Below are 23410 nucleotides of genomic sequence, written 5' to 3' on the forward strand. Positions count from 1 at the left end.
GTGCAATAATATTGTCCTAAATTGTAAAAGCACTGAGCCCTTAGCAGCTGCCATTATAGACACTGAGCAGTGGGATTTCTGTAAAGAGTAACGTGTGTAAAACAGCAACATTACTTAGAACAGTGGCTGTACTAGTAAAGTAGGAATGAAGGATGCTCACCTTCTATCTTTGACTATGAGAATGTCACCTTTTCTTTTTTATTTCCTGTCATTTCTTCTTTTTGTCTTTCAGTAGCATTTAGGAATGCATAAAATGGCATTCTACCAAAATCTTTTTAATAAACTTTTTATTGTTTTGAAGTGTGTTGTGCCTCCCTTTCCTATCCCCTTTACTGGGAGAATGTATGTCACAGGATGCTAAGGTTCCAGTCTTGCTATCCCAATTGATACTTGCTGAGAGGAATGAGGCTGTTTGAAAGAGATGGCAGCTATGTTATTGGCATACCCCCTTCCTCTTAAGTCCTCCTCTGCAAAAAGAAGAGGAACTTACCGGATTACAATAATTTTCTAAGTGCCAAAAAAAGCAGAAAAACTAGTTAAGTTGGGTTTTTTTCTGCACAGAATCCTTAGATGGACCTGGGTCTTCTGTATGTAGGGTTTCTGTCACAGCAAAGAAATGACTGTCAGAGCAGAAGCTAGTTGGGATGTTAAATCTGAATTTTTTAAGATGGCATATAGCCTTTTTACATTAAAATATAAAGTTTCAACATAAAAGTTTTAACTTTTTGACAGACTTGATAGAACCTTAACAGTTTTTTTTGTTCTCTCTCTAGTACTTGACCTCTCTCTTTTGCCTTCCTTCTCCATCTTTGCCTTTTTAAAAAAAGGAAAAATATAATCTTCTATATGTTGGGATGGTGTTGGCACGACAGTGCTTCTGTACAGATAAAATGTGTAGGGCCCATGTCTCAGGAGGATATTCCAAATATCAATTGCTGCTTGGAAAGCACTTTAAATATCTGTGATACAGATGTGAAACATCACTTCTGCTAAAATCAGAGTGACAATCAGAGGTGCTTCTCAAGCTGCTAATAATGAGCATCACTACAAAACTACAGAGATACCAGATTGTTAGGTAAATGATACAAGACAGCTTATCTCTGAAAGGTAATAAAAGAGAAGAGCTGTCTATTTTTTGCTTTGTTTTTTTTGTTCCACCCCCCAGCCCCTCCTGATTATTCAGCAGTTGAAAAAACTGCTTTAGAAATAATAATAATGCTTCTAGGTGTCAAACAGCTCAGGAATCTAACAAAAGCATGAGATGGGAAGACATTTCCCTTACCAGGCCCCTTGCCTTGATAACGGAGGAAAGGTCTGTAGCAGACCCTATTCACAGTGTTTATTTAATTACTGCATTTCTTTATGATTGGACAAGCTAACTTCTAAGACACATTGACTAATGTTTTTGCAAAGAAAAGGGTTTTGCCTTGCTAAATTATGTTTGTTGTGTTGGCACTTACTCGACAAAGAAGAATGGTAAAGAGCTGGAATCGCATTAGAAAACAACCTCTAAGGCCAGCTTTCTAGGATTGCTTTGAACTCTCACTCATCATTATTTTATGCACCCAATCGCCTTTGTGCTTATATAAGGAGCATAAGAAACAACATGACTCTTGCCTTTAGGATTTTTATTCAAAGCTGCAACTTTCCTGATTGCAACAGTGGATTTTCAAGCTCCAAAGCAATTGTGTAAATTAAAATCCCATGTTTCTGTGGGCTATGAATGGAGCTGTTTGAAGCGCTCTTAAAAAGAAGAGCCTGCTTCCACTGTCAGGAAGGGGAAGGAAGTTTAAGGAGCTCTGGGCTCCCATTGCCCCACACAGTGATCTGTGACTGATAGACTACCGCAGGCTATGGGTGCAGACTTGTGAACAGACTGAGGTCTCCCTCCCTTCTGGGTGTGATTCTCACCCAAAGCACCTTGAAGCCCTTAAGAAATTTCCAACAGGCTTTCTTCAGATCCATCTACCGCTGAACTGAGAAACAGAGAAACCAGTGACACATGCAGCAGAGGAGGCAAAGGGCTGGTCGTTTTAAGATGTACCTACCCAGTGCACAACACAGCCCCTAGCCCCCAAAACACCAGAGGCACATCTGCTCCCCCAAAACACTGTGTGGCAAATTCAGGGGTGAAAATGTGTTGCGGAGGATCCACAGGGGACATCACACACAGACCAATGGGATCAAGTGAAGTCCATTTACTACAATGTTTGACACAGTTATATATCTTATGCGCTTGTGCACGTGCCTTATACAATACTCTGATTGGTACAATACCCCGTTTCACGTGACACTATCTTATTCTCTATTGGCTGCGCAAGCTTCTTCATGAGGTGTCCAGCAGTTACTTATCTCATTCTTCAGCATCCAGGTGTTGTTTGTCAGGCTCTTCTTATCTTCTTTTTTCCCAGCGTACAAGGACACAGCATCCTTGTCTGCTCCAGCATTTTGTAAACTTATGCTTCATTCCCACCTAACGGCTGGATTGCTCACATGCCTTTGCCCAGCCAAGAAATCCTCAACAATTCCCCCTTTTTGTTTTTGAGCAATCCAGGCTTGCTTAATAACTTGGGATGCCATTTTCCTTAACAAGCTGAACAAGGTAAAATTATTACAATAGCTAAAATCACAATAACTACAATAATGCCCATAATTCTTTGAGCCAACCCGTTACCCCTAATGACCCAGACCATGAGGACTATGAGGAAGATGAACCATCCATACATTCTTGTGCCATCTTGCTCCGCGAACTCAGCCCAGCAATTGGTAGGTGCCAGCTTTCCATGGGCGTCCCCACAGAGGCAACGATGGCCTCACCATACACCAGCCCAATGCTCTTTGGAAAATCCCGGTATTTATACATTTGCAGAGGAACGGGTTTTAGCACACGTGGCCAGCGGGTGCCAAAAGTCCGCCTCGGTTGCAATCTATGACGCATGCGCTCGCTGGCCAGGCGTGCTGCACGAGTCATAGCCATCTTGTCTATTGGTTCGTGGGCTTTATGATGCTGTTGCAGTGCACAGAGAATCTTGACCTGTCATGTTAGCCAAGGTGACCTATACATTAGTTTTCGACTGAGGTGGTATTCATATTGCCACATCATCTATGATGCTCCAGATGATGATGGTCGTGCAAATTCAACAGGAGTCTGTCATGGGCCTGTATCTGTGGAAACACAATCAACCTCCTTCCCAGGTTATTAATGGAAATAGACCTTACCCCTAATTTTGGCTTTAACTAACTTTTACGTTTACCCCACACTGTCTTCCCATAATCACACTATGTTTAATCAAATTATGCTTAACACACTTTTTACCTAAAGCAAGTTCTATATACAATAAGGCACGGTGTTCTGAAACCTCTCTGAAGGACTCAATGTCTGCTAGTCCTCTAAAGTGTAATACTCCATTAGTCAGAATCTGTCGGATCAGTGGCTCCAGCACCTGCTGGTGCCGTGCCAGTTGCCATTGGGACAATTCCGGGTCCAGCATCAGTGCGAAGCCATGGCTTGACCCACTTAGCCGGGATCCAGCAAAGGCCTCGATCTGTAAGCAGACACATATACCCTCTCCCATTAAGTTTTACTTCTGCTGGTCCGCACCATTTCCCGGATTCTGGGTCCTTATACATTACCATGATTCCTGTACTTTGTTGCGTCCTTTCTGCCTGTAAAAGAGCATGATGCACTACCATTCGTGGGTCTTTGTGATCACCTGTCAATCTAAGATAATTTAGCACAAATAAGGCTTTGGCCAATCGTTCCTCTGGGAGTAAGCCCTGGGTTCCCCCCTTTTGTTTTGCAGCATGCTTTTTAAGGTTTGTTGGCCCGTTCAACAATAGCCTGTCCTGTGGGAAGATGTGGAATACCCGTACCATGGTGAATTCCCCACAGATAGCAACATCGAGCAAATTGTGTAGAACCATAGGCTGGGCCGTTGTCCGTCTTAATTTCTTTAGGCACAACCAGCACTGCAAAAGAAGCGTGAAGATGTCATTCAATATGTAAGGCCTTTTCTCCAGTTTGTACCGTGGCCCACATGGCAGCAGAATAGGTATCAATACACACATGCACATAACGCTTTGCACCAAACCACGTGACATGGGTGACATCCATTTGCCACAACCGTAATGGCAAGAGACCTCATGGGTTAACCCCACAGCCCAAGCCCAGCCCTTCCTTTTGACAATCAGGGCATGCTTTAACGATACCTTGGGCATCAGTGAGTGGTAAGTCAAATTGCTTTGCCAACATCCTAGTGGGTTGGTGCAAGAACGCATGTGATTGCTGTGCTTGTTGAAAACAATTCCCTGGAGGAGGCTCCCATGCCACTGCAACCAATTGGTCAGCTCTGTCATTTCCCGCTTCTCATCTGCACGTGCGCTCGTACCCAAGAGTTCTACCAGAGAGGCCATATCGTCATTAGTGATACCGCAAAGATTCCGCACCCACTGGATATCTTCCACAAGCTTCTGGACATCATGTACCGTTGAAATTTCTAACATTGCCAGCATCTATGTGACACCTCAAATACTTCCAAGGTGCTGCCTTTTGCACCTTTTCAGGAGCAATTATTACTCCGTGATGGCTTAAGATGTCCTGCAATTGAGTTAAAATTTCATCCTGTGGCAAGTTCCTTCCCGCTATCAAAATGTAACTGAGGAAACTGCTTTCTTACAGGCTCTAATGCCCAGGCCACATATACCTGACACATTGTGGGGGAATTGCGCATTCATTGCGGTAACATGACCCAATGGTATCTCTTATAGGGCTCTGCCTTGTTAATTGATGGTACCGAAAAGGAGAACCGTTCAGCGTCATCTGGGTGCAAGGGAATGGTGAAAAAACAATCCTTTAGATCTATAATTAACAAATCCCATTCTTCTGGAAGCATACCTGGAGATGTCAAACCTGGCTGCAGGGCTCCCATACTGTGCATCACTGCATTCACAGCTCTGAGATCATGTAACAGTCTCCATTTCCCACTTTTCTTGGGAATGGTAAATATTGGTGTATTCCATGGACTAGTAGAAGGAACAACATGTCCCGCTCTCAATTGGTCCTCAACTAAGTCTTGTATTTTTAGCAGCTTTTCAGAATTTAGTGGCTACTGATCAATCCAAACAGGCTCATCTGTTTTCCAGCTAATTTTCAGGATTGGCTGCCCCTCGGTGACTGCTCCTAAAAAGGATGAGTCACTAACATTGCCTTCATTTGGCTCAATAAGTCACGGCCTATGAGGCCAAACAATTCAGCTGGGGTAGTCATGACATACGGACGCGTCGTAACGTGTTCACCGTCAGGGAACACAAATGTAATCGGTAGCTGACTTACTAAGGTGGCTTGTGTGCCCCCTATCGCTGCAATGCCAAAATTTGGATTGATCAATGGCCATGATGGAGGCCAAATATATCGTGAAATAATCGTAACATCAGCTCCTGTATCGATTGTCATCAGTTTCTTGACGATAACTCCGTCAGGCCCTTCCAATTGCACTGCCTTTTCTGGTTTACCTTTTGTTATGTCTATGGCAAGGTATACCTGTGGTTTCCCTGTGGAGCCAAATCCACCATCTCCACGTTGTACTTCACCTGGGTTTGGAACACACGACCTGAATGGAACTAATTGTGCTATTCTGGTACCTTTAGGAATAGAAACAGGAGGGATTAAAACATGAATCATAATTTTCACAGTCCCACAAAAATCTGCATCAATAAGCCCTGGGACTACCAAAATTCCTTTTAGAGCTGTTGAAGATCGTCCCATTAAAAATGCACTAAGCCCGAGCCCCAGTGGTCCCTTTATGTTGCTATCCACCAAGTGTACCCCTGTGTCCATCAACGTAATGTCTACTGCGGCGTCCTCGTCCACTCCGGGGCTCCCTGCAGCGGTGGATCTGGTGGTTGCGAGGCTGCCTGAGGGCTGGCAGCCCAAGCCCCTTGCATTTGTGTCGTCGCATGAGGGGCCTTCGCAGTCGGTGTAAAGTTTCCCTTCTTCCTGTATTCTTGGTGGTATTGTCATCTTTCTTAGCAGAAGCTGTACATTTGCTCCTAATGTGTCCACATTTGCCACAGTTAAAACACTTGACCAAGGGTGTCTTACTGGCCTTGTGCTTCTTTGTAGCTCCTTGTGGAGCTGCGACAACATAGGCTGTTTTCTGTGAGTCCACTGCTTGATCCATGTATTCTATCATATCAACGACGGCTGCATTTCTTGGCAAATTACACAATGCTTTGCGTGTCTTTTCAGTAGCATTTTCAAAAGCGAGCATTTTGAACATGTTTTCTTTCATGCCCTCGTTCATGTCAGGGTGGTCATAGATTGCCCTATGCAGTCTATTAATAAACTGTGCGAAAGGTTCGTTATGCTCCTGTTTCACCTGAGTAAAAGTATGGCTTCGCATATTGTCTGGTATGGTAAGAAAAGCTTGATACCCAAGATCTGTGATAGATGATGAACCTCAGTGATACCTTGTAACTGAGTGTTCCCTGATGCAGGGTCCAGTACCCATCAGCATCTGCGTGGTTACTCCCCATAAGGGATCTGTTTGTTGTCGTGGCGTTGCTTGTTCCCAATCACAGAACATCTCCCACTGTCGGAAAAACACTAACATTTCGGAGGGCTCCAAAACCAACTGTGCTAACTGTTTAATATCTTGAGGTATCAGCGTATCAGCAGAAAAAATGAATTGCAGTATTTGGTGAGCTAACGCAGATTTGATTCCGTACTGGCTCACAGCATTCTTTAATTTCTCAGTGACCTTCCAGTCAAACGCTTCCCATTTTTTCTGTCCATTTAATGCAATAACTGGCAATGCTTGGAGCATAGTCCCTTCTATAATGGCATCTTTTATTACCCCCCTCCAATGTCTCCGCCTTTCTTCTGCAGCGACTACTGCAGGCGGCTCCGCGTCTATCGCGGGCGCGGTTGGTTTCACCGTCTCTGGTTCCGAGAGGCGGGATGGATGAAAGGGCGGGGGCGGGGGCGCGGATGGTTCTGCCCGGGGGCCGGCCGCGGCCGCCGCCCGGCTGACACGCGCCGCTGCAAGGCGGCGGAGGGGGGGGCGGAAAGGGAGGGGAGGAGGGAGGGGGCGCCGGAGAGGGCGGTGAGAAGGGGGCGGGAGGGGGCGGTGGAGGGGGCGGGAGGGGAGGGGCCGAGGGAGGTGCCGGAGAGGGTGGTGAGAAGGGGGCGGGAGGGGGAAGCGGGGCCGGTATACGGCGAGAATCTTCGTTCTCTTGCCCTCTCGGTTCATCCTTTCGGGACGATGACCGTTTCTCCCTCACTTCTGGTCCTTCCGACCGTACTGTCAGTTTTTGTAACTGGTTCACTACCTCCCTCAGGAGCTCTTCCGACCGTACTGTCAGTTTTTGTAACTGGTTCACCACCTCCCTCAGCTCTTCCATCGCACTACCCGGTGGAGGTGGTTCCCTGTCCCCCGCAATCTGTTTATCCGCATTAGTCGCCCCCGAGTCTGTCGGGCGACAATCGGCCCCCCCTAATTCCCTTGTTTCTTGCGGAGTAACAGACGGGGGAATTTTTTCGGCACCAACGGCCTGGCTGGGAATAGGCAAAGGCTGTGTCTGTGCAGGCATCTCAGCGTTAACGGAGATGGATGTTGGGGGGGTGGAGATAGTTGTGTAGAGAATGTCCCCCTATCTGCAGCGGGGTAGGCTGACGCGGCAGCCGTGGAGGCAGCAGAGGGGGTCACCGCCGCGCAGAGAGCGGCGGCTGCCTGCCGGTCCGCCCTCATTGTCTCCAGCATGTCTCGAATTACCTTCCAGTGCGCTGCCTATTTTTTCATCTCCTTTACCTTACCCCCCCTGCAGCTAGTAGCGTCCCACAGCGCCTTGCCTATATTATCCCAGGTCGCTTCTTCAAACGCGACATTTACACTCGGGATAAGTTCTTTCTTCCAGGCCCATAAAAGTAACCCCTTTAACACAGAATTATCGAATTTCAGTCCTCTCTCAGAGAGAAAATTACGAAGGAACTTTAGGACTGCTTCCTGTTCTTTGTCCAACCCCATCTCCTTCTCTGACCGCTCACCTCATCAGGGTGAGATTCAAGCTTTCGCGCGTCTCCTCGTTTTCCCAGCTCAGGGCGAGATTCAAACCTATGTGCGTCCCAGCTCAACCGAAGCTCATGCCGTGCTTCCCAGCTTAGCTGAAGCTCATGCCGTCCTGCCGGGGCAGCAGGAACACTCTTGGCCGGCTCCTCCGCTCCCTCGTCGGTTCAGCTGCAGCAGAAATTCTCGTAGAGACAATAAAGTGCTGATCTGAGGGTCCCTGTTCGGGTGCCAAATGTTGCGGAGGATCCACAGGGGACATCACACACAGACCAATGGGATCAAGTGAAGTCCATTTACTACAATGTTTGACACAGTTATATATCTTATGCACTTGTGCACGTGCCTTATACAATACGCTGATTGGTACAATACCCCGTTTCACGTGACACTATCTTATTCTCTATTGGCTGCGCAAGCTTCTTCACGAGGTGTCCAGCAGTCACTTATCTCATTCTTCAGCATCCAGGTGTTGTTTGTCAGGCTCTTCTTATCTTCCTTTTTCCCAGCGTACAAGGACACAGCATCCTTGTCTGCTCCAGCATTTTGTAAACTTATGCTTCGTTCCCACCTAACGGCTGGATTGCTCACATGCCTTTGCCCAGCCAAGAAATCCTCAACAAAAATGTAATGAGCCAGAGAAAGAACATCATGTTGGATCCATAGCATTTCTAATAACCCAACCAAGACTTTTCCAGCACAAGGGCAAGTTTGGAAGTCTTTTCCCCCTCTTTGTTCACCCTTCTCTCCAGCTTTATATTCTGACTCTGCATCTGTGAGGTCGGATTTCCAGACAGACGTTGTATATTGATCTGTCATTCTTATTCCTACAGGGGTGGGTAGCCCCTGCAGTGGGTGCCCAAAATAAAGAGAAGCCCACTAGCAGGTGCAAAGAGGCGGTGGGCAGCCTCACAAGGGCAAAACCCGAAGTGGTGGGCTGTGCTGTGTGTGCAGCTTGTCAAGTGCGGTCCCAGCACTCGGATACGTATGAAGCTATCGGCGGCTGAGCTGACTGGGAGCCGGGAGGTGTGGGGAGGATGCGCACTGAGCCACGGATGAGCCAGGAGGCTGCTTGGGGCTGCCTCGGCGGGGCGGGGTTCAGGCGGGCTGTTGGGGGCAAGGGACCAGGGGCCGGGGTCGGTCCGCCGGTGAGGGTACGGGCAGGTGGGTGCTGGCCGCGGGTGCGGTGGGGCAGAGCCTGGACGGGAGGGGAGTGGAAGGGCAGGCGGAGAAGCACCCCTGCGCTGCCGGGGGAGCTGCCCGTTCTTCTAGCTTTCTCCCCGCCACCCCTCCATTAGTTTTTCTATCGGTGGCAGAAAGATCATGCTGTCATTAAAAGCACTTCTCCTCTCTTTGTCCCCGTGCCAGGGAGAGAGGGGCGGGCGGCAGGCACGCCGGGGCGGGCCACTCGCTGCTGCCGCCACCGCCGCTGCCGCGACGCCGGACACTGCTTTCGGTGCCGCTATGGGTGCCACCGTGCCCGGCGGGGGCAGCTTCCCGCCCGCCCCGCCCGGGCGCTGACCCACAGACCGCCCCGGCAGGTCCCGGCGGCTGCTCGCTCGCCAGCCCAGCAGCTGCCCACTCACCCGCCCCGTGGCCTTGGGAGCTGCCCGCCGGCCCCACTGCGCCCGGACCCCGCCGCCGGCGATGCGAGCAGGCAATCGGAGTGCTCGGGGTGAGTAATTTATCGTGTGCCTTTGTTAGAGCTGGGGTTGCGGTGAGGGGTGTGTTTCAGATAGCGCCTTTGCTTGTTCGTTGTGTTGAGTTTCTTCCACCTGCCGTTAAGCAGTCTCAGCCAGTGCTCAGAAATGCCGAGATCTTGGGGGTCAGGGACTGGAGAGGGAAGGGAAGTATTGCTGAGCTGTCCAGGCACACATCTGGGTTCCCTTGCGAGTTTGCAAACTGCAAGTTGCATCCTATAAAGCAAACAGCTGGTGATATGGAGTGCTTTCCATGAATGTCACCTTCAGGGGTACCACCGGTTTTTCGCTGCTCTGCGCCTAAAATGTGTTCCCTTCTTGAAGTCGAGGTGGGTGAGAAGGTGGCCCCCACTGGGTGCTGCTGAAAAGGCAGCCCTGGTGGAGTCAGTGCCGGCAGCATGCATTTTCTGCAGGTATCTCCCAAAGGTGGGCAGCATGGTGTGGCCCTCTGGGCCCATGCTGGGTAGAACTGGCAGGCCCCAGGCCCAGTACTAGGGCCTAAGAGACCCTAAGTATGACACATGGCAATGACTGCCTTTGTTCTGCTGGAAAGAAGCAAGAAACAAAAATACCAGTGCATCTGTGAGGTTGCTGTGCTTTCAAGTTTTTGCAGTTTTTGCCTGCCATTAATGTTGTTGGGTAGGAAGGTGGTGCGAGTTTCCTTAGAGAAATTGGTAAGAAACATCCTAACTACCTCTTCAGCACTGGCAGTAAGGCCCCAAATGTGTCTTGCACTGGCTGGCGTGCCTGCAGCAACACACTCCACAATGCAGACACAGAGCCACCTCTGTGCAGGCCCTGTTCTTGCCCCCACAGCAGGGCCACTCACCGTGTCCATGTTGTCACCTATTTGATATGCAGGTTTTGATCTGCAAAGCATCCCATACCTTCCGGTGGGAGAGCATGGTGCAGCCTTGATCACAGTGAGCAACACAGTGCACTAGTCAAACATCATGTAAGTACCTGGTGTGGCATGGGCAAGTTACCAGCGCTGTAGTGCTAGCACTTCTGCCTTCCCCATGGGCAGACACAGAGAACATGGTGCGCCCTGTGGCACCCAGAATGGCCCGGGGACAGCTGCTCGTGGTGCTGCCTCTTGGGACTGGAGATGCTGCCCAGGGGAGCGGCTTAGGCATCACACCTGCCTTCTGGAAAATAAACCACAGCTAGGTCAAAATCCAGTAGTGCTTCTTGCACTGACACGTCCGTTTAATTTCGCTATTTTTCCCGCTTCTGCCGCCGGTGTGCTTGGAGCCCTGTGCGACGACGAGCGGGCGGTGCGGACCCCCTGGCTGCCAAGAAAACGCTGCGGATATGGCTTATGCCCAGCCGGGCCCGTCTACAGGAGGTTTCACCCTTGCCTGGCGGAGACCCCTGCGCCGCTCTGGCTGCCGTACCACCCGCCCCGCGCCGGCGGTGCCTCCGCCCCCGCCCCCGCCCCCGCCCCCGCCCGGGCCGGGCCGGGCCCGACGCGGACGGGCGCCGCGCGACCCCTGGCGGCGGCGCGTGGAACTGCGGACCCTCCCGCCGCATGTGTGCCGGCACAGCCAATCACCGCCGCGGGGAGCGCTGGGGTCCGCCCGCGGGCGCCGCCGCGATTGGCCGCGCGTGGCCGAGTGAGGTGACAATGGGGCCGACGGCAGGCAGGCGGGACCGCCGTCCGCCGGGACGGAGGGGCTTTTTGCGCAGCGCCCAGCGGGCAGGCAGCAAGGCGCGAGGGGGCGGGGGGGGGCTCGAATCAGCGCCGGCCCGGGGAGGCGGGGCCGCGCCGACGGCACGTCGCGAGGCTTGTCGGACAGGCCGAACAGCCAATGGGAGGTGACGGGGCGGTCAGGGCCGCGCGCAGCGGGTGTGGCCGGGGGCGGGCGCAAGTGCGTTCGGCGGCGTGGGGCCTACGGGCGGCTCGGGGCTGCGGGTTTCCACTGCCCGGTCGCATTCTCTTCCTGCTTCGCCCGCTCACCGGCTCCTTCCCTTTGTGTTCGTCTCCTCCTGCCGCCATGCCGCGCCGCCCTGCGCCTGCCCGGCTGTGGCCCGGTGGCCTCCGCCCGTCGCCGCGCCGCTGAAGGAAAAGGAGGAGGAGGAGGAGAACGCAGCGAGGAGGTTGCTCACCCGCCGCCGCCTCATGCCGCGGCCTCGTCCCGCCGCCAGCCCGGGCACCTGCATGGACGGGCATGGGGAGAGCTGCGCCTTCCTGCGCCGCCGGGGCTGAGGCGCCGCGCTGCTGCGGGCCGCGTCGCCCGTCGTTCACTGCCCTCGGCTTCCTCGCCGCCCTGGGGCTGCTGCTTGGCTCAGGTACCGGGGCGGGCCGGGGCCCGAGGAGGCCCAGGGCGCGGCGGGCACCGGGGCCGGGGGAGGGCGTTCGGGGCTCGGGCGGCGCGGGCGCGGGCCGGTGCGGGTCTGCGAGCGCTGCCTGCTTGGGCGTGCCCTTCCCCCCGCGCGGGCAGCGTGCGCGTCGCGCCCGGGGCGGGGCGGGGCCTGCGGGTGGGGAGGCTGATGCAGCGCTGGAAGTGGTGGGAGTGAAGCCGGGCAGCGTCGGGCTCTGCTGTGTCTTTTTGCTTCAGGCAGAGCCAGCGCTCGCTTGGCGGATTGGAAACTGGGGAGAAGGTGGAAGGTACCCCGCACACGGCAGATGCCTACTGAAGTGGACTGTGTTTTCAACTCGGAAGTTATATGAGCAGTTGTAGTTCTGTGAAAATGTTTCTCTCTAGCTTGAACACTTTTATATATTTATAGTTTTAGTGAAATAAATTGTAGGCGGGGCTTATCCGATTTTAGTCAAATCGCAGTTCATTCACCCCTCTCTGTACCAAGAATCCACTGAAACCAGCAAGCAAATTTCCTAAAGTTGCAAGGAGTGTGGAGGGACAGATTTTTTAGACTATTTGATAGCTTGACTGATTTGCTCAGCTAGACTAATTTATACATGATTAAAATATTATCACAAATCAAACTGAAGGGAAATATAAGAAAAGTTTTGATGCTTTGAAAGTCAGGCTCTGAACCAGTGTTGCCTGTGTCATTTTGCTTGGCATAGGTCTTTTTTTGTTTGTGTATCTGAAAACGCAGAATTTGGGGTTTTTTCCCTGTTCTTTTGCAAAGCTACATCTCACTTGCACAAAGGTCAAGTGAGAAACTTAACTATTTACTCATACAATTTATGGTCACGCTTGGCTGTAGGTTAGAGACTGCCTCCTTCTCTGTGTTGTCTTGGGATTTTGACAGGAGATTTGCGTTAGCTACCCATCACTGGCAAAACATGTTGCCCTTATAAATTCATGGTTTGGATATTCTGTCATCACTGTGTGAACTGCAGAAAACAACTGTGTTTAAAAACGAAAAGTGCTACATTACTATTCAGTTCATTTCCCACCCATTGTGTCTCAGGAGTTTAGGAACATTTTAATTAGGCTGTAAAATCAGACTGGACCCATGCCTTTTTTTACTTTGAGAACATACAAAATGAGTGGGAAATGTTGTAAAGAGGGGTTTGAGGGGAAGGAAAAGAGTATCTGGTAGGTATATTGTATTTTCCCTTTTTTTCACACTTCATGTATCTTTGTAAGCTTTTTTATGGTGTTCAGAATCTGCTTTATGACAGTTTGAAATTAGAGTATACACACAGCTGAATGTTATAGGTCATAAAAGGAACAAATAAGCACAGCATGGTTTTTGTAGATAGTTTTGGGTGCTTGGACAGCTGTTGCATGAAGTCTTGCACATATTCTTTATGAAGGTCCATTTTATGTTATGGCTGTTTTCAGCTCTTTGGATAGGAGGGAACCCGATCTCTCCTTTGACTGGGGTCCTGATAGTTTTAACCCCTATGGAACGTGTGGTTTGTTTCCTTTAGTGCAGCGTGCAGTCTTGTTTGTTTCTTTTCTGCTTCTTATGAGTTCTTGTATAAAAGTTACCTGCAGAAGACTGTTGTTAACTGCCGTGAGAATCTGGAAGGATTTCAGATCATGACAGTGAAAGCTGTGGAGGAGTGGGGCTGTAAAACTCTAGTTTGCTTGCTGGGATGGTAATTATGCTTTCTTTGCGGAAATCAGGTGACCAGATAAGATCTAACTGGTTTGTTCATGTAAACGGAACTGTGTACCTGTTGCATACATCGGATAAGTACTTCAGGTTTTAATGGGGAGTGGGTTTCTTAGCCCCTTGTCTTATTGTTGAATTACACTGTAAGAGGTACAGCTATTGCAGTATATGGATTCCTTAGCTGGCAACTTGCATTTCAGACAGCTGTGGGTTTTCTCGCTCATTAGTCCCAGAAAGCAAGCGGTAGAACTGTAGTTATGGCAGTGCCAGGGAAATAAAGCAAACTGAATTTATGGTCTGCCCAGTTCCTTACCCTCCTTCCCTCCACCCTGCTTGCTAGAAGAGAAACTTTGATTTCTGCTTCATTCAGTTTTTGTCTAAACATGTATCACTTGCCACCTTTACCACGTCCTTCTGAGGGGCAGGATTCTGTTTAAAAGTTCGCTAACTTGTGTAAAGCTCTGAAAGACTAAATGGAGACTTGCTTATTGACTAAGTGATTAACTTAAGCACAGAATTGCATCATCACCTTAATATCTGGAAAGAAATGCTGGGCTCATACTTGGCAGGGGTTAGTGCTCTTAATTTCCATTTAGACAATATCAAGTAATGGATTAAGTCATGCATGGATCATCTCAGCCTTTGAAGTGGTCTGTATTGCTATTTTTCTGCCTCCCAACCCTTTTTTCTCTATTATATAGTGTTTCCCTAATGGGTGAGCGCTGTAAGTTGTCTTCAGGTTGTTTTCTGCAGCACCTGTGAGTGTGTAATAGGGTATTGCAATCCAAGAGGTTTACTTGATTTCTCTCTGCCATCTGTTTTGTGCTTAGGTGACTGCCAGCTGCAAACACCTTGTCGAATCCAGAAGTGCACCACCGATTTCGTATCCTTAACTTCACATCTAAACTCGGGTCTTGAGGGCTTTGACTTGGAGTTCTGCAAGGCCCTGCGAGCATACTCTGCCTGTACCTATCGCAATTCCAAAGTATGCCGTGGAAATCTAGTCTACCATTCTGCAGTGCTTGGGATCAGCGACCTCATGAGCCAGAGAAATTGTTCCAAAGATGGACCCACATCCTCCACTAACCCTGAAGTGACCCATGATCCCTGCAATTACAGTAGCCACACAGAAGCCAGAGAACATCAGGGAGGGGAGAAGACTCCTCCTACTACTTACCTATTTTGTGGCTTGTTTGGTGATCCTCATCTGAGGACTTTTAAGGATCACTTCCAGACATGCAAAGTGGAAGGTGCTTGGCCCCTCATAGACAATAACTACTTATCAGTGCAAGTGACCAATGTGCCTGTGGTCCCAGGATCCAGTGCTACTGCTACAAATAAGGTATGGATTGTTCTTAAGCACTGGCTTGTGTACCAAAGTAAAAGGCCAAGACAGTAGAGTAAGTCACTTAGCCCTTAACAGTTAAGAAGTGTAGCAGCTTGAGAATCTTCTGTGCAGTAGTCTAAGAAAGTAAAACTGTTAGCCTCTTTTCTGAGAATCAAACAAAACTTAAACCAGGTCCTTTTCTTCCTTTTGTTCCTCCCTACCACAAGAAAACCCTGTACGTATCACCACATAAGCCTTTAAGGATACTAAATGTAATGCTTTAAAACAGTTATCAGATTGCAGCATCTGTGACTGCCTCTGCACTAAGTAGGAATTCTAGGCAAGGAGTAAGGAAAGAGCTTAAGTCTCTGCTTTTCATCAGTTCTCTAAAATGTATAGCCATGACAGTAGATAACAATACTGACAGAGTGGCACAACAAATGAGTTACCAAGACACTGAGGGTTCAGAGCAGAAACAAGAAGAGGAACTGCAGAGAACTGAAAGAACGTAGCAAAAAAATTACATTGATGCCAATTGGTTGTCAGAAGGTCTTAGTACCCTGGCTTTACTAAAGAAGCAGCAGCCTGAAAATTCTATTGAGAGTGTAAGTCCCTGTTCAGACAGGCAAGACTTAAGATTGCTCTTCTCTCAGCCACTTGAGGTGAGATGCCTAGAGAAGGAATACATGCACTAGTATTGATAGCTTATGCCATTTCTCTACCTTAAGAAAAGTACTTCCCTCTTTCTGCTGAAGGCAGATAGCAAGTCTGTCTGTAGGAAATAAAACAAGGAGGCATAAAGCATAAGCGTGGCTAAAACATCCTTTGATTTACCTCCAGGGCCAGGGGTGAAAAATACTCTGAACTGTTGGGCGCATCACTCTGTCAGTAAAAGTAATTAGTTGAACATATGTTTGAAGCTGATGCTGTAACATATCTTTTTTTCCTTTTTGGAGTGACATGGCCTTTTATAACTGTGGTAGTGTAGCTCTTGTATTGTCAAAGTATCTCAGGCTATGTGTACACAGTCTCAAGACCACCAATATTGGAGAATTTTCACTGTTTTGTTAAGTTCGGAAGTAGGTTTTTAATTACTGCAGTCAGGAACAGGGTGTGCCGGTCACAGTAGGTTAGAGCCTGCACATCTTACATGGAGATGTTTGTGCAGTAATATTAGTACGTGAAAATCAGTTTTGCTATTGCATTCATGCTGGATTCTGAGGTACTGACTAATGTCAATGCCTGTATGAGTGAGGCAAATTTTTGCATTTGCGAGAAGCCAGAGGCTGGACTGATACATCATTGAAATTCAGAATCAGCTTTTCTTAACTTGTGCCTGTTCCAAGAACAGTCTGCATCGTGAATGAGTTCTGAAGGAGTATAAAATGAGGGAATGAGGCTAACCTGAGTAAGCTTTGCAAAAGAGACTTGGGTCTCTTGAAATCTGCTCCAGTGGCTTTTTTTAAAGACAGTTAAGTAAGCTTTTTTCCTCAGTTTTGCTAAAGTCTTGCAGAATGTTCTTTAATTCCTTGTTCCTGGTAGTGCTGGAGGAGGAAGTTGAGTCTTCTTGTGTACAAATTGTGTGGGTGGCTAGGGTGTGATGGTAGTAGACAGGTGATCTTATCTTACCCTTTAGCCACATTCTGAAAATAATTGACTAGGGTAGCATGTTATGGTGATATATGTCTGCTCAAACAGATAACCAAGAGGAGAACTTCAGGAGATAAATGTCTTTACGTACTGGGGGAAAGTACATGTTTTAAAGGGTGTACCTTCTGTCTTTATTTATTCTCAATGTTTTTGTGTTTTTCTTTGACTCGTCATTCTGGAAAAAGTGGTAATACATTTTCCTCTTTTATAATAGTGGTTTAACATCCCTGCTGTTGCACAAGTACAGCTAAGTGTGCAGAAGCAATTAAATGAAATAAGATGTGTGGTTTAGGATATTAGAAATGTCTCTAATGCTAGAGACATGTCACATGTTGTACAGTGCTTGAGTTTTTTCTTTCTTTGGCAGGTAATCAAACTTATCAGCACACCTGTTTGCAGGAAATGAAGGTTGTTTGAATGTACAAGTAACTTAGCAAGATAAGTTTTCATATCTCGAATGCATCCTATTGACTCCTTTATTTCTTTGTGGAGCAGACTGCTGTATAAGATACAGAAAAGGCTTGTTAAACTGCACTGCCACTGCTAGTTTCATTCCTGTTACATTTTTCTCTGCTAGTATTCCATTTGGGTTGTGGTTCTGGACTATCTGCTGCTGGGTGTACTTTCCTAATTTTGTCCACAGGGTAGCTTAAGGCACCTTTATAAAGAGCTACCAAGAGAAGTTCAGTGACTTTTATCTACGTAGTGTTTTTTCCCTAGCTGAGAGCTTGCAAACAGGTCTTCTACCTTCTTCATGAGGCAAGTTTCCAGAACATTATCCATTGTTAGTCTTGCTGCTTTTTCATTGCAGGTATTTGAGATAGGTGTTTAATGGGAAATGACAACAAAGGTTTATCCTGAACTTAAATTGTGCAGAAGCCAAAGCAAATATTAATTTGCTAACTAGCCTACTTAATCCACTCTAAAGCAGACCTAATGAAAGGAAAGACAAAAAGAGTAGAAAATTTAGTTTCTCCTGAATGCGTTTTTTTTAGGGAAGTGATTTTAAGAAGCTGTAGGAACAGAATACTTAATCTTCACCCCATATGCAGTGTGCTTTTGGAAGGGGCATACCATCACTTGCCGTTGTGGGTAGTTACTACCTTGAAATTTATCATAGTTTTCTGGTGGACTAAGCTTTAAGGGAATCAGCAATGAAGCGAGCATTATGTGTAAAGTTGTTTCCTCACTCCAAAACCGGTGAGATTTGAGTAACCTCAGCAGTCTGAGGGCTATCCAGTATGTTCATAAAGAACAAGAGAATGCCAGGAGGAGACTTTAAGAAAGAATCTGAAGAATAAAAGTATGTTGTTCTGCCCCCACCTCCCACCCTGTATCTGGCAGGAAAGTATGAAAAGCAGGAAAACTCTTCCTTTAATTCCTTGATTGGAAGGGTACATTCTATGTGGGAGTTGTGTATTTATTCACAAAATGCTCTTGGCAATTTGTTTGTAGGTGTTAATGCATATTTGTGATGCCATAGTAACAACATCTGTTTCTTCACAGTGAACAAAGGCTACTGTATGTTCTGTAGTCTAGCTGAAACATCAAAGTCTATTCTTTGTTTTAGCTTTTCTGCTGTGCTTATGCCCCTTGGCATGAGATCCTAGGGCTTGTCAGATGGAGACTGAAGGATCCTCACTAACTAGCTGGGAAACTGAGTTCAATCTCTCCTTTCTTTTTCTTTCTGATGGACTTCCTGTATGAGTTTTGGGTATGTCACTGGCATCTTTATGTGTTTTGTAGTGGATAGGTTGAAGGTGAGAGAGTGAATAGAAGGACTGAGAATGAAAAAACCAGAGCTTTTACTGTAGTGGATTTACTGGGCATAAAGGTTTGAACCTAGGAATTGTTGGTACTACCAGAATGGGGAAACATTGGGTAAAAATATTCTTTTTCCCAGAGTCAAAACATTTAAATATCTCTCTTGCAGCATAGTTTCTGTTTTTGCAGGAAATTGTTGGAGACTGAACACAGTGTACCTAGCCTCCTTTAAGTAATATTAAAAAGTTTGTCTTCCAGTTACCATTCAGTTGTTCTTCTAAGTAGGAGCATCAGATACCTGATCACATATGATTAGTTTTTTTGTCTTTGTGGACACCCTGCCAAAGGTAGAGATGAATTTGTCTTTATTTCTCAGAAGTAGTACATACTACAGTTTTGTTGGAGGTCATCAAAGAATGATTTAGGTTGGAAAAGACCCTTAAAATCATCAAGTCCAACTGTAAACCTAACACCACCAAGTCCCACTAAACCATGTCCCTAAGTGCCACATGTACATGTCTTTTAAACACCTCCAGGGATGGTGACTCAAACACTTCATTGGGCAGCCTGTTCTAATGCTTGATAACCCTTTGGGTGAAGAAATTTATCCTAATATCCAGTCTAAACCTCCCCTGGCGCAACTTGAGGTCATTTCCTCTCCTCCTATCAGTTGTTACTTGGGAGAAGAGACTGACACCCACTTCACTACAACCTCTTTTCAGTTAGTTGTAGAGCACGATAAGGTCTCCCCTCAGCCTCCTTTTCTCCAGGCTAAACAACCCCGGTTCCCTCAGCTGCTCCTCATAAGACTTGTTCTCCAGGGCCTTCAGCAGCTTCCCTGCTCTTCTTTGGACACACTCCAGCACCTGAGTGTCTTTCTTGTAGTGAGGAGCCCAAAACTGGACACGGTATTGAAGGTGTAGTCTCACCAGTGCTGAGGACAAAGGGACAATCGCTTCCCTAGTCCTGCTGGCCACACTATTTCTGATACAAGCCAGGATGCTGTTGGCCTTCTAGGCCACCTGGGCACACTGCTGGCTTGTATTCAGGCAGCTGTCGACCAACACCCCCAGGTCCTTTTCTGCCAGGCAGCTTTCCAGCCACTCTTCCCCAAGCCTGTAGTGTTGTATGACGTTGTTACGACCCAAGTGAAGGATGCAGTACTTAGCCTTTTTGAATCTCATACAATTGGCTTTGGCCCATTGATTCAGCCTGTCCAGTTCCCTCTGTAGAGCCTTTGTACCCTCAAGCAGATCAACACTTGCACCCAGCTTGGCGTTGTCTGCAAACTGTCTCAGCTTTACTGGTGTAAAGATAAACAATGCTGTTTCCTGGTGTTCAGGACAGCCTGGTCTTAGTAGGACAAGCTGTGGCAGTTTGACAGGCATTAAACTGTTCTCTTGCCTGTGATGTTTGTGGGACTCCTGGACAGTTGTTACAGATATTTCAGTGCCTTCAATGCATGCCTTTGAGGGGTGGAGAGGGAAGGAGAGATGCATACATACTCACTCAGCAACATCTATCTGAATGTCTTTAAAGCCTCTGGGAGTCTCTTTGGGGTAGTAGGACAGAGAATAAGTTAACAATTATAAGTGGCAGGTTTTTTCTCAGACATGGTGATGGCAGTTAAATGTTAATGTTGTGAACTTAAACAGGCTTTACCTTCCTGCCTGTTGCCATATAAGCTTTATAGTCCCACTGCGGGGGCCGGGGAGAACCTTTCTTCTTGGGTTGTCCACCTGAGAAAAGGAGGTGGAATATTTTACCTACGGTTCCCATTGATTAAGGATGCTTAACTATAGTCAAGTTCTAGGCAGTTTTGAAATTAATCAATAGTAGATTAATTTCTAGACTGATTTATGAACAGTGACCTTCTTGCTTAACCACGTTCAAGAAACGCTCTCCTGAGTGATCTTGGCTTTCCTTTTGGAAATCATCTAATGCTGAACTGTCTTGTTTTCAGGTTGACTTCCTCTTTATATCTCTGTGGTGCATGGAATCCACACGCCTTCCCTTCCCATTTTCTCCTCTGACGTGAAATAGGAACGTGTCATGGTAAAATGTCTTGTGGTGCTTCTGTACCATAGAAGCAGGCTGAAGAGAGATTACTGTATATAGTTTTGTAACACTCCCAGCAGTTCTTGCGTCTGAGAAGTTAGCCCCAGCAGCATCACTGAGGCAGTCCCTAAATCTTTCCCAGACAGTTTGCCCTCACCATGCCCTCCCCACCCCCAATATGCATGGAAGAAGCAAAGTCTCTTTTGCACATACACCTCTTGCTGGTATCCTTGAGCTATGTTGACTTCAGCAAATAGTGTACTGCAAAAGCATGGATATATGGAGAAAATTGTGAAGAAATCTTGCTCTGGGTGATGCCTGGTGGTGTCTGATGGACTAAGCAGTCGTTAGTGTTTGTAACACACTCTTCAGTTTCATTTCATCCCAAAAGACCTGCTATGTATATAAAAAGAAAATAGCCTGTGATGTAACTTGAAATGAGTCTACTGAATCAACATTTTACAATGAGTCCTTACTATTTTCCCTTATTAAATCTCTCTACTTCCACCTTTTGGCATAGGCCATTTTTCAATAGGTGATGAGTGATGCTTGGTTTCCCAGATAAACTCACATGCTTCACACTTGTTGCAGACCTCTGGAAAGGGAAGGTGTGACATTTTCAGTTGGTGATTGGAAGATTATTCAATGTATGCAAGTTTAAATTTTCTTATATGTATGTATGGACTCTAAAAGCTTTTGCAAGACCCCTTTAGAAATGTCATGTATGCTATGCAGTTATCTGCCTATGAACTTCTAGTAGCTGCCTTTCACAGATCACTTGTTAAGTCCTTTGCAGAATTCCCAAGGATATTTGGTAGATCACTGGTCTAGTATCATAAAACTTCCTGCTGAAACATCTCCTACCTGTTCTCCAGGGCTTGATGAAATCATCAGGGCTGTGTTCTCTAAACATTTTTCCCTGTCTTTTCCCATAGACTGAAATGGTGCATAAGGAGAGCATCTGAATGTTTTCTCATGATGCTAGGCATGAGGTGTAGGGTATGCAGACCTATGCTGAAGATAAAGCTGGGAAACGTGAATAGCAAGGTGTTTCTTTAGCTGCATCAGAGTGCCATCTCAGTAGTCTGCCTGACCTACTGTGCTTTATGCAGACTTACAGACATGTCACTGGATAGGCTCACTGTGGGATCTCATCTGCTTCCTTGCTGCTCTCTGTTAGGAGAAGAAATACTCAGTAGCAAAGTCTAATGTCGTAAGAAGCATTGTGGAGACACTCTTTCAATGTGCATATTCCACTGGTGGGGTATTCAGTTGTTAAATACTTGCATAACATGCTTATGTTCAGTCAATGTTCCCTGCCTCTCTGACTAGCTTTCCTTGTTATGTACCTGAATGCTGACTGTAACCTTTCCATGTATTGTGGCCATCTGTGCTTGGAGTAGTAACTGGGGAGAATGGGGTGGGTCTGTGAATTTTAGTAGCAGCTTCAACAGTATTGAGGTAGGTTCTGCATGATTGCATGGTGATATAAGCTCTTGCCTGAAAGTACAACCCAGTCATGACAAACATCTGGGGAGGAAAATGGACTTGGGGACTATTACAGTAAAATTATGAGAAAAACTAGCCAAGATCAAAATACATCCATAGAGCAACAAGAACCTTCTGTCCTATGTTAAAAAAACCCAAAACAAAACCAACAAAAACCAACCACAATCAAAACAAAAGAACAACCAACAACCTTTAGATTTGTCCAGAGTCGCTGCCTGTTCAGTTGGTAGTGTCACCTTCTTGCATGTGGTACCTCATATCTGTTTTTTAACATCTGGATGAAGTCTAATTCTTAGGCAGGTTCTGTCTGAATTCTTTCCTCAGGAATTTTGCCTGTAGTAGGCATAGAAGACTTGAATGGCTTTCTAGGTACAGGAATTGGATTTGTGTCTTGTTGTGGAAGGCCTAGATGGGGTTAAAGATGTTATGAGAAAACGTCCTACTCTGGTACAGCCCTCGGATTGTTATCCGTTATTGCTTTATCATGTAGGCAGCAACAAAGTTGCAGTAAGTCCAAGGGTGTTCAAAAGAGACTTCAGGGCCTTGGGATGACTGGTTAAGGGACCAGGAGCACAAGCAGTTTTCTCCTCTATGCTTCCAGTTGCAAGGAATGATGCTGGAAGAAACGGGAAGATCCAGCTGATCAATATCTGGCTCCATGACTGGTGTCACCAGCAGAATTGTAGGGTTCTTTTGATCATGGGTTGGTCTACATGACACCAGGCCTGCTGGCAACAGATGGGGTACACCTTTCTGAAAGTGGGAAAAGGATCTTTGCCAAAGAGTTAGCAGGGATCACTGAAAGAGCTTTGAACTGCATTTGACCAGGGGAAAGGGATAAAACCAGGCTCCCTAGAGATAAGCCATGGGGCACCACACCTGTGTTTGAAGGATGGTGTGCTAGTGAGGTCCTTCAGTCTGCTTGATGATGTGCTGAGTACACTGTAGCACATTTGAAATGTCTCTATACTAATGCACGCAGCAGCTTAGCCATTTCAGTGCGGGTAGGGGATGGAGATCCACGGGACAGCAAAGGCACAAGGGTTGTTGATGTGTTAGAAACAACAGAAGCACCTGAGAACAGCCACATAGGAATTAAGGCTTCTCCCCCAAAAAAGGTGGCAGGATCAATAGCCCAACTGAAATGCATCTATACTCATGCATGCAGCATAGGCAACAAACAAGAGGAGTGGAAGGCCACTGTGCAGCTGGAAAACTATGATATAATTGCAATCGTGGAAACATGGTGGGATGACTTACACAACTGGAGTGCTGCAATGGATGGCTCTAAGTTCTTCAGA

At 47.1% G+C, this 23410-nt stretch overlaps 1 protein-coding gene across 9 annotated transcripts in view; it reads left to right on the forward strand.

Moving 5' to 3' along the window:
* Window positions 1–11604: 11604 nt before the first annotated feature.
* RGMB (repulsive guidance molecule BMP co-receptor b) overlaps window positions 11605–23410 on the forward strand; it is a 47393-nt gene continuing 35587 nt past the window's right edge. For 5 of the 9 annotated variants that reach the window (XM_069775755.1, XM_069775756.1, XM_069775754.1 and 2 more), the window contains exons 1-2: window positions 11605–12055; window positions 14632–15143. In XM_069775755.1, the coding sequence (XP_069631856.1) occupies window positions 11935–12055; window positions 14632–15143 (633 nt within the window). In that variant the 5' untranslated portion in view covers window positions 11605–11934. The remainder of the gene's footprint in view (window positions 12056–14631; window positions 15144–23410) is intronic. The other 4 variants (XM_069775763.1, XM_069775760.1, XM_069775761.1 and 1 more) reach the window with 1 other exon arrangement.

The sequence above is a fragment of the Haliaeetus albicilla genome, chromosome Z (genome assembly GCF_947461875.1).
Source record: "Haliaeetus albicilla chromosome Z, bHalAlb1.1, whole genome shotgun sequence".
NCBI lineage: Eukaryota > Metazoa > Chordata > Aves > Accipitriformes > Accipitridae > Haliaeetus > Haliaeetus albicilla.